General features: G+C 42.1%; 1 protein-coding gene across 1 annotated transcript; it reads right to left on the bottom strand.

Moving 5' to 3' along the window:
- Window positions 1-1,344: 1,344 nt before the first annotated feature.
- Window positions 1,345-9,652, bottom strand: LOC142414039 (protein phosphatase 1 regulatory subunit 3E-like). Its single transcript, XM_075510884.1, has one exon. It carries the CDS (start codon window positions 9,323-9,325, stop codon window positions 8,363-8,365), a length of 963 nt encoding a protein of 320 aa, XP_075366999.1. The 5' UTR covers window positions 9,326-9,652; the 3' UTR covers window positions 1,345-8,362.
- Between the last annotated feature and the right edge of the window lie 2,269 nt (window positions 9,653-11,921).

Genomic DNA, 11,921 nt, shown 5'->3' with positions numbered 1-11,921 from the left:
AAGTATATGCCTTACCAAAAAGAAAAGGGAAATTACACTCTATTATTCTAATTATTACAGTCTAATATTTATATAATGGCACCTTAAGAAAACAGTTCTGGATTCTGTAATTTATGTGAGCCAAGAGTTCATTTTTACTTGAGCAAAAAGATTAGATAGATGTTAAATCAGAAAACATTCCCTCTGGAAAAAAACTGAAACCTGGGGCTACATTTTAATTACTTTGCCCTTCCAAACACATGAAAATATTATTATTTATTATTAATGATAATAATAATGAGACAGCTAAGCAGATGTTTCTGAAAGAATATAGAACAATACGTTGTACTAATTACATGAGAACAAACATCACATTTTTTCTCCTTATGGCTATATTACTTTTATCTGTATTACAAAGAAGGCTTAAAAAGTGTTGGTTAAAGAAAAGCTGAAAATTGTTCTTGCCATTGTAAGATAAGATGCTGTCTACAGTGAAAGACTGTGAAAACTAGCACATTGTAACAATTCAAGAAACAAATATTTTGAACTCAGCAATTAACAGAGAAAGAATACTTGAAAGACTCCTTACAATTCATTTAGCTAATACCTAGATAGCCTCAATTCTGCATCACCACTGGAGGAAAAAGCATGTGCTGGTTAAAGTAACAGCTTGACTGCAGTTACTGCTGAATATACATGGGGCTTGGAAACCTTCTTCCTAGTCCTTCAGCATTGAAAAATTTAAACTTTTTTTTTTTTTTTAAATAAAAATCACAGTTCTTTTCACACATCTCATATCTTCCCTCTGTGAAAACCACTTCCTCCTCTCCTGAAAGACTGGTGTTTCTGTACTTTCTAGCACCTAGCACAGGCTTCTGGCAGCTAAATGTTGAATTGCACTTGAGAATGTTTCAACTATTACTAGTGACCGTAACGATGCAAAGCTGGGAAGGAGTAAAGTCACAAACAACTGAAGTACTGGCATCCCTTTCTGAACTACAGACTGCTAAACTATGTCTGAAACAGTATTAACCATACAAGACTATAAAGACAGCTACATTTACGCCCACCGATAATCTCATCCTATCTTCTTGAAAGCTGGTTACACTTCAGAAAACCAGATTACCAACACAACTCAGTATACTGCAGCTTCCACAGAGAACACTCTTAATGGAGACTGCCTGAAGACAAGTTGGCTGGAAAATCTGGCCCAAATATTAGATATTTGTCTTCAGATGTGCAGGTACATCACCACATGTCTTCATACATGCACTGTGGATGAATCGGAACATAATTGTTTCAGATCCTCAACAAAAAAAGAACTCATGATTTGTCATTTAAAAAAAAGAGATTTATATTCACCACGTGCTCACAATTTGTATCATTAATCTTTAATGACAGCTAGAAGCTACAGGTTTATAAATATATATTTTTCATAATTGTGACAACCAGTGACTAGATGCAGTTTTGGTGGAAAATTGTCTGAAATACCGTAAGGCTAGGTAAATTACAAGGCATTATTAGAAAACGTTGATTTTGAACTTTTGGTGATATTACATTACTTTTACAAATATTAGAAACAAACATTAGTTGGTGAACTATAAACATTGCAGAAGAAACTACAATGAAAAGTAATTTACTAGTTAAGTATACAATTAAGAAACAACTTTTTTTTTTTTTTAAAACAAAGTCAAGGTAAATCAAAGAAACAGTAATAAAAACTTGCATGTTAAAGAACACTGTCTTCATGAGACAGCATCTCCATTACAGAGAGAAATAATTTGTGTAACACTATAAGGGAGGAGTTAGGTTTGTTTAAACCATTCCAAGAACAGTAATTTGCTGTCACAGCAGTCAATGTTCCTGCATTACAACATGGATTCATGTCCAGATGTAGGCAGGTTTTGCACCCAGGTAGAGCTCATTTTGTATCAACCTTAAAATGCATGAACTTCACATCAGGGTGCACTCCATGAAGCCAGTAACAGGATGTACACAAACCTTTGTTATACCACAGTTTAGAAACTGGACTTACGAGTAATCCCAACCAATTTTAGTTTTACTACTTCTGATCAGCTTTAAAAGCAAATATGTTAGCTCTTTGAGTTTAAAAGTATAATACAATTTGGCTTATTTTTAAGATACAGAAATACAAAAATTTTAAAACTCACAACAGTAACACAACTTTTTGTCCTAGAAGGTGATAAAGAGTAAAGTATAACACGTGAGGCTTCATGATGCAATTTTATGAAATATTGTCTTGTTCCTGTGATTCAAAGGAGTACGATTATGATTTAGTGAAGTCAGACTGGACAAAAAAGAGCCTAAAGATATAACACTATTTAAGACATACAGTTTCCTTAATGACACTTTTAACAGAATACTCTATACACAACACACCAATACATCAAATACACCAAACAAGTTAATCCCTAAGAAAACCCAGGTGCACCATAATATTGCATAGAAAGAAATCCCTGGTATTCATACACTTGCACTGGAGACTAGGACATTTTCCCTGCCTTACTAAATCAAAGCACATATGTTTTTAAAAAGCACATCTCACATTTGACATTTTTCTTAGCTATATTCTTTGGAATTGCTAGTGCATGTGTTATTTCAAGCACATTTTTATTCTGCATGCTATTGTTTAATATTAAAAAAATAAAATTGAAAGGAAAACAGTTTTCCTGCCTCCCTTCCAAAATGTAATGTAAAATAATCTATGTTGCATAAAAATAAAATCAGACCTTTCTCAACAACAGAAAGGTCAAACAAAAGCCAGGATAGCTGAATGAAGAGGATACTCATACAAGATGGGAAAATCCAGGGTCAGAAATTCTCTCTGTAAAATAATTTAGAAGTAATATTTAAAAGTTGGATAAAGAAAGAGTCCAACCAATAGCCAATGGTTTTATAGCTCAGTATCCACTTTGATCATGGAAGCCCTACATTCAAGTCCATATGCTGATTTAAGGAAGTCCTCTTACCACTTAACTATTCTAGGGCAATTCTCTCATCTAAGCTGAACCTGAGAAAACCTTCCTATTGAAACAGGTATGTTTCCCTGAACACGTTTCATTTTGAAAAATGTCACCATCTTCCATTTAAAAAAAATACTGATCAGCTCTACATAAGGCCAATCTTTTTTTATTTTACAGCAAAAATTACTGTATTTACTTCCTGCCTTATACTATGTATGTTTGAAAAACCTTAATTACCAGTGCTCAAAAATATTTTTTTTGCAGTAAGTAATCCTTTCGTATGTTCAGAACATGTACACACGAAGTGCATACAGGAAACAGAACTACTGATGATTTGCCAAAAAGCCATGCAGTATAATTAGAAGGTGAAAGTAATTTTCTTCAGATATTCCTTACAGTGAGCACTTTTATCTCATGATACAAACTGTGCAGACAGATTAAATCCATCCAAAAGTTTTAACAATATGTGTTATGCAGCATCAGATAAATAACAGTAAAAGCTGAAAAGACCATGTCTCCACAAATAGATTTCATAAAAAACTAGAACTTCTGATTTCAGGTAGAATATATATTTAGAGTATCTGTGTAAGAGGTGAATATATACAATAAATATATTCTGTTATATTAACTATAGTCACAGTTCGTTTTGTTACTTAACTACATAATTGTAGAGGTGTACCAGGAAGACGTGTTTCTGACTGTAATTTCTTTCACTATAATATGGGAAAATATTATCAAATTCTTCTGGCTGCTACAGATACAGGATTTCTGGCACAGCTGAAAATGTATCAGGAAATAGAATTTATTATCGTATTTTTAGTATAAATTTCATTTTAATGACAAAGCCATTAGTAGACTTTTGGTGAGAGAGCTAAGGAACACAGGAGATTTCTTCCTAGGAAATGTTGAAAGGCACATAAAAATTTCAATATATATTTAATAATATGTTAAAAAGCAGATTCTGAGTATTTCTGTAGGTTATTTTACATTAAAATATAGAATTAGCAGATGCTTGCCTGTTGGCGCTGTGGAAAAACGTTTCATGTATCTGTAAAGAGATCATGCTTATGCATGAACAGACATTTGTTCATTCAAGTGATACATTTTCCCCTCACATACGCTGACACAATAAAGAGTGTGCACTTATTCTGTTGTTTACTGAGATACTGAAGCACACACATTCACATCAAAAAGTTACTTGCAAATGGTAAATGGAGAAAAAAAAATAATTTACCTGAAATAATGTACATTTATTGAAAATGAGTACGACAGTTTCAGTTACTGATTTTATGCTAAAAAATAGCAATATGTTTAGCTAACTGAAATTCTGTTTACAGTCACTTAATTGTTCTGATTCCTGTTAGGATTTCTAATAATTAGAGTAGATTTCAAAAATATTGCCAGGAAAGGCATAGAATCACATGCAAAAAACCTACCAGTTTAAGTGCAAAGCAGCAAACATCAATGTATATCAGACATACAGTACAATTTGACTCACTGTATAAAGTATTATTATATTGCACATAAAATAACATGGCACATTTCATAAAGCTACAACTTTGCACAATAAATGACAGACACATTTTTATATCTGCAGAGACATAAGCAATGAATAATTCACTTAAAAGTGAAGTACATGACCTAAGGATTATTGCCTTGCCTAAACCCTTCTAGTATCACCTGGAGAGGAAGGTGGCATGGGTTCTATTCATGCAAATAAAAATACAAAGAACCGACATTTTTTCCAGAAAAAGGCTGGCTGGAAAATTTTCATATATTTTACTTTGCCTGTGAAAGTTCATTTTATGCAACTACATTCTTTAGAAATGTGATTTTTTAAAAGTGGTTTTGCTCCTGCTCCTGTTAAAATGATTGACGTCCCGCCAACTTGAAAATTATCCTCTTCAACACAGGTGTTTCTCCTCAAAGTCATCATTTATGTAAATATTATATAATTATTATTTGGGATTTTTATTTCATCTCCATTTATCACAATGCTTCTAGGCAAGCCACACATAGATAGCATCAGACTGAAATCTAAAGGACTGGAAACCATACATGAACGCTGCCAGTGGAAAAAAATACTCATGGTCATTGCAAGTGAACGTGCTTTTGGAAATCTGAATAAATCTTGCCTGGCAATAAATTCATGTGATAGAAGTGAAAATGTGTGATCAAAGCAGTGCAGCTTTGGCATATACTACTGGTAAATTTCTATTAAAACATCTCAAACTTCTTCCAGACTTCAGCAATAGCATTCTCTAGTCAAAGCTGACTGGGCGCAACCTTACCTTTCCAGACTTTAAAAAGTAGGTGTTTATAAATGCTTCTAGAAGATTATGTCTTTTACTGGAATTGCACATAGATCGTTGATAATCTGTGACCAAGTTCAAGCCCATAAAGTTACCCATGAAATTTAGTGTTGAGGATAAGCTTCAGTGCTTGAAAGCTCAGGAGCCTCTGTTTTGTGAAACATCCTTCTGGTATGCTACACCCTCAAAAGGTTTAACATTCAGATTTATTATTTGACAAACGGGGCCATAAATCAAAAGAAAAGAGCTGTAATATCTGAACAGTATTATAAAGCCATAGCCCAATTCTGCCTACAAAATTTCAACAAAGAGCAGCACCCATTTCACCTAAGTCAAGATTAAAAAAAAGGGTAATACAGTAACTTGGCAGTGTACTTGGTGCATGGACATCCATTTAGGTATTCCAAATTTAAAGAGTTTAAGCCACAGTTGCTATAAGGAGATTTTTAAATGATTAGAGACCTGCAGATGCTGCATAAATCAAACCACAATGAAAACTGCCATTCGCTGGAAAATAATTTTGAAGTTCTAGAATTACAGTTATTCACTGTTAAAATGGTTTTAGCGCTGTCCGTGTTTCTAAAGCCATTAAAACAGTAAACAGGAAATCTTGTTAAATCTTTATAAACAAAGTTGCAGCATCAGTTAATCCAAAATGCATAGAAACTATTTTTTTCTCCAAGTGTTCTCATCAATCTACATAACAGTCGTTAGTTCACTATTTGGGTACAAAAGGCCAAGCAAACAATGTTTTTGAAAGCTATAACACGTAAATAAAAAGGTGTTTGGCTATATTTCCACCAGATTTCAAAGTGCTTTCAAGTGGAGAGAAGACCTTTTCCTTCTCTCCAGTATTAAGGCTCTTACAAAAAAAAAAAAGTTTAACTAAAAGACACTTAGCCTTTCTTTATCAAATACACCACTTAATATGCTTTAATCATGAACATTTTAAGATGCTAGTTCTGCAATTCTAGCTTTATAAATGTGTACTAGTAATATATAGGATTACTTTATTACAAGATTGGGGTCTTAATATTCTAAAATGCGAAATATTCAGTAGATGTTGACAGTACATTTCTTTTATTTTTTTTTCTATTAAAAACACAGGGATTAGAAAACTGACTGGGAAATTAAAACCAAGTTACCAATACTACAGAAAGTAGTCTTGCTATTATTTCCATTAAATCAGAAACAGTGATCTAGAGAAATTAAATGTAATACTCTTTTCCCATCAAGTTTCCAGACCTTCTTTTTCCCCCCAGAATTTGTAAGTTTAACTATTCTGACTGAACCAGACCCTCAGGAGACAAAAGCGCTCTCAATTCCCACCAAAGTCAAAAGGTTCTATGAGAACTCGACATTACTCAAGCTGTTTGGGACACTTAACCCTTTCGAGGAACACAAAGATGCAGTAAAAAAAAATCACATTTAATTCCTAAACAATCTACAGAAGACCTGAAATGTTAAAGGCCTGATCTTACAGCCCTTCATAATCAGAAGATCACACTGACATCGGTTTTACCACTCTCAGAAGCTGTATTTGTAGAGGTCCCTCTCCTGCAAACACATACACGCCTAAATCTTGGAAAATTAGCACCCAGATTTGACACCAGCACCACCTGTATTCAGCTGAACTCCTGAAAAAGCAAGTTAAAAAAGGAAAGTACTATGTTTATTGCTAATATGATTTAAAACATACCTTTGAAGGCAGAAGTCAGCATGTTCTGTAATTTTTATTTATATACTTTATATGGCAAGATACGACTTTCTTCAACTTGTCTGACTAAATTTAGCCAGCTTTGTGAAATCTGCCACTTACTGAAATTATAATGAAAAATTTGGAGCATTTTGTTTTTCAGAAAGCAGGGTCCTGCACTGATACCTTAGCATAAGAAATTCAATTAAACTGTTAACAGAAATAAAACTGAAAGTGTTGCTTGGGACGCAGACTAAAATTACAGATTCAGCCCTTGCCATCTCTAGTTCCTTTGGTGCAATTCCACGACTTTCCTGCTGACCTGAACACAAGCAGCTTTATGGGACCAATCATACGGAAACAAACATCAGATCCCAACAAACCCTTACAATAACATACCACATGAATTTTAAAACAAAACACTTGCTTTATAAAATGTCTCAGTGGGTTGCATTTCATTCAGTATGTGACATTATTTTTCTTTTCTAAATACGCTTAAACACATCCAACAGAGTTCAAAATTTAAAAAAGAATATATCTTTGCTTTAAACCAATCAATCATTTTTACAGCATGATGAAACGCAGCTACACCTGGGGACATCCGTACTCTTGTCTTTTTGGGTTCAAAACTGTAATCTGTCCCTTAATCCTGCCCTATCAGGCCCTCAACCCTCTAAGGCAATTAACACGAGGGGGTCAGTGAGGCTCTGAACACGGACCCAGCGCCTCGCCGGAACCGGGCTTTGCTTAAGCAGGATTAGGCAAACGGGATGGCTGGCTGGATGCCCTGTGACACTGCCCTCCGTGTTTCCAGGGCCTGACCCTGTTGAGATGATCCTGACCTCCGGCACCCGGGAGCATTTGTTTGCACCTGTGGATCCTGGTCCTGACTAGTAAATTCTGCAAATCCCCTGCGGCCCCTCTCTCCCCACGCTCCAGAGCCTGGCTGGGCAGCTGCTTTGGTGGTAGTCACAGTGCACCGGCAGACCGAGGTGGAAACCGCGCGTCGGCCGCGGACCGTGCGCCCGGCCTCCCTGCTGACACCCCTGTGACAGCCTGGAAGGCTTCCCCTCGACATCGCTAGTGAAATAGAAAATATAAATTATCCATCTGTAAACAGAATTCAGGAAAGTATCTTCCAGCGACTTACAGAGAAGCGGCTGGAAACGAGGCCTGTGCTGGGCCGCAGCCCCCCGGGCGGGCAGGGCGGCCGGCGAGGCCGGAGGGGCGCCGAGCCCTCCCGCGGGGGGGCCCCGCCGGGCACCCGCCACAGCCCTCGGCCCTCAGCGGGGGCAGGACCGGCCCGCCGGCCCCGCGGGGCTCCGCGCTCGCTCCGCGCTGAGGCGGCGGCGGCTCCCTCAGGAGGCGGCCGCCCCCCGCCGCCCCGCGCCTCAGATGAAGTGGATCCAGGCGGTGCTGTCGGGGTCCTGCGGGGGGCCGGCGGCGGGCGGGACGCGCTGCCGGCCCCGCAGCCGGTAGTTCGCGCCCTCGTTGTTGTCCCAGTACTCGGCGCCGGCGACGCGGTAGCGGACGGCGAACTCCAGCGTGGCCTCGGCGGCGGCTGCGGCAGCGCCCAGGGGCAGGAGGAAGGCGAAGCGGTCGGTGAGGCCGTCCGCCGGGCCGGCCGGCTGGTAGGCGGCGGGCACCTCGGCGCAGCTGGCCCAGCGGTTGAGCGTGTAGCGCACCGACACGGCCTTCTCGTAGGCCAGGTTGAGGACGCGCACGGCGCCGCGCAGCCCCGCCGGCTCGGCCCGCACCCACTCCAGCCTCACCTTGTGCTGCCGCACCCGCTCCGCGAAGCCGGGGCTGGCGCCGGGCTGCGGCGGGAAGAGCGGCTCCAGCAGCGGCGGCGGAGGCCCGAACAGCACCGGCTCCAGGTCGCCCAGCGCCGGCGGCTTCCTGGTCTTGAAGAGGTCGGCGGCGCGCGGCGGCGGCACGGCGGGCAGCGGCACCTGCGGCAGGTCGGCCTCGCAGAAGTGGCGCACGGAGGTGAGCTCCAGGCCGAGGGAGTCGGCGAAGCGCACCGTCTTGCGGCGAGACGGGCTCTGCTGCAGCGCCGGGCGCAGGCTGCGGTCGCCGGGCGTGGGCAGCGACTTGGCGCGGCGGCGCTGCGTGGGGCTGGGGGGCACGGCGGGCAGCGAGGGCTCCCGGCCGCGGGGCGGCGGCGGCGGCTTCTCGCCCGCCGCTTCCCGCACCACGGGCGTGGGCGCGGCGTCGCCGTCGGGGCTGCAGCCCCCCTTGCACTGCTCGGCCAGGCTGCCATAGAGGCAAGCGCTGCAGCTGAAGTTGCGCGGCAGGTAGAGCCGGGGCGGCGGCGTGGGCACCGAGGTGTGCAGCGAGCCCGCCTTATCCATGGGGCGGCCGGTGGGAGCGGCGGCTGCGCCGGTGCCTAGCGCACGGCCCGGGGCCCGCCGCCCGGCTCCCTCCCGGCCGGCCGGCGCTCCTCCTCTCGGGCCGCGGCGTGCGGGCGGCGGGGCGGTCTAGCGCCCGGTCCGCGGGCGCTGCCTCTCGCCGCGACGCAGGGGCAGCGGGATCACCTCGGCGTTGTCCCCGTCGCGGCCGGCCCCGGGGGCTGCCGGCGGGTGCATGTGTCCATGGGCGGCGGCGGCGGGACCGCGGCGCTCCGGCTGCTGCCGCTGCTGACGTGCCGTGGTCAGGCAGCGAAATGCGCCCCGAGTCATCCTTCCTCCCCCATAGCTCCGCGCTCCCCACCCGCCCCTCTGCCCGCCTCGGTGTCGTCCTCGCCACCTTCCCTAACTACACCCCGCGGCTGCCGGCCCCCCTGCCCCGGCGGCTCCCCCTCCCGCTTTCCCCAATACCGCGGCTACGCCGTCCCTCTTCTCCTCCTCCTCCTCGTCGTCCTCCTCCTCGCTGTGTTCTGGGTCTTTCCTCGAGGATCTCATCCAAAAAGAGGAGGCGGGAGGGATTCCCCGGTGGAAGCATTAAAATTCATAGCGGCGCTCTCCCTCCTCCGACCCGTTACAGAAATAGCTGCGCGAAGGAAGAGGCAAAGCCGGGCTCTGGAAGATTACACGGGCCGGTAAGAAACAGCTGGCTTGCAAGTTGGATCTCGCAGTGTACATTTAAAGGAAGAAATCCGGCTAATCTGCTGTAATGCGTTTACAGTACATCTGTTGAACAAAATACACCTGCCGCAGCCCTGCTACAGATTTCCATCTGTAGTAAAAGCAGTTCCAGCCTAAACACGGAGGGCTGATTGTGAAACATAAACCGCATTTGTTCTTTTCAGAAGAGTATTTAATAATTGCGCAGCAATATTCAAATGAATTATAGTTTAATGAAAAGCAGACTCTGGTGCAGGCAGTTCAAGGAGCTAAAACACTATTTTAGCAAGCCGCTTCACTCCAGACTTTCAGTAATCTGGTACTCATTTTTAATTAGTAAATTGCATTAAAAACAATGATCCTGCCAGAGACTGAGCCTGACCTGTGTTGACATGTGATTCTGATTTAGCTTCTAAGCAGGAGCTTTTTTACACCTTCATCATTTTATCTGCAGCACTTGGTGTTCCTTTGAAAGTCTAGGCAGTGGAAATGTGCCTGATGAGATTAAGAATGGGACAAGTAAACCCGATAAGGACCAAGAGTTAAAAAAAAAAAAGCCACCAGAACACGGGGAAGAGCCCCCCACCGTCTCACATTAGAACTATCAGCTTTAATTCCTTTATTAATAAGCATGAAAATAATTCCTAGGTCATTGCCACTGGATTCCAAATCTTTTTAATGACAGATGGTTCGTAAGTAGGGAATGAAAAAATATGCCCAGCAGTGTTAAATTTGACACCATTATGCTTCCCCGTGATTTGTCGTGTCATTGTCTTACATTCACAGGATGATCATAGGTTTTGAAAAATCAAATAGTAATAACATAAAGGATTACATCTGAATTCATTAGCTCAGGATCTTAAAATTGTCTCACTTGTCCTTTAGTGCACACTACAGGAAAGATTCATTAGGCCTCTTTCCCATGCCTCCCTCCCAAAAATGAGTATTTCAGGAAAAGAACATGAACTCCTGTTTGGTTTTCGTCTACTCATACTAATTTGGGGGAGACAAAGAACAGACCCAAAGAATTGTTCAAACAGGCTTTAAGACTACATCCTTTTAAATTTGTTTTTAGTAATTTCTAACTGTTGCAATTAGAATTTTCTAAGGAATTAACACTTGTTTTCGCTGATGTTAATTTCACTTTAAAACCAGCAAACAGTAAGAACTTTATGTTTTATATTAATACGTAAAGTCTTTGCCTCTTTTAAACTATTGTGAAACTATCAGAAATAATAAACTAAATTGGCTTAAACGTGATTACACATTCAGTGAGTTTTGGACATGTCTTTGTGCTATACACGGGAACACAACTGTTTGGAGTAATTTAGCTTCTGCTGTACTTTACACAATAGGGGTGCCTTAATAGGGTTCGACTTCCCCTCTTCTGGTAATTTTAGTTGCCTAACTTCTTCTTATCATAAACTTGTGCAATACTCTTGCTTTTTGGCTTTTTCAGGCCTCCTCTTTTCTCCATACAACCTTGCTAGTATTTCACGGAACAAAAAAAACCCAACTTCTTTCTTCACTGGTGATTGTAGGTGATGTAGTTCTTGTAACTGAGTTGAAAATACAGATTCCCCGAAGTTAGTAAACCAAAGACTGGCATAAAAAATGAGAAAATCCTGTGATGAGAAAGCAAGAAAACCGCAACATGGTAAGCTTTGAACTAGCCTGGTCAAGGCAACATGAGATGCAGAGGAACACCGGTATAAACTGATTGACATGATGAGAACACAGTTCAGAAATTTCAGTTGAGCTAGCTCTTGTCATCATCAGGTAAAACCTGATGGTTCTTTAGCCTCGCAAGAGAATGAGAATACTGTGTGGGCATGTGGATAGTGGAGAAAAGGGCAGAAAGGCTAGATATAAATGCATGCCCACT

The sequence above is a fragment of the Mycteria americana genome, chromosome 8, assembly GCF_035582795.1.
Source record: "Mycteria americana isolate JAX WOST 10 ecotype Jacksonville Zoo and Gardens chromosome 8, USCA_MyAme_1.0, whole genome shotgun sequence".
Classification (NCBI taxonomy): Eukaryota; Metazoa; Chordata; class Aves; order Ciconiiformes; family Ciconiidae; genus Mycteria; species Mycteria americana.
This window is presented reverse-complemented; position numbering and strand designations above follow the sequence as displayed.

Coding starts and splice junctions, on each gene's coding strand:
- LOC142414039 (XM_075510884.1), bottom strand. CDS start 9,325: ATGGATAAGGCGGGCTCGCTGCACACCTCGGTGCCCACGCCGCCGCCC.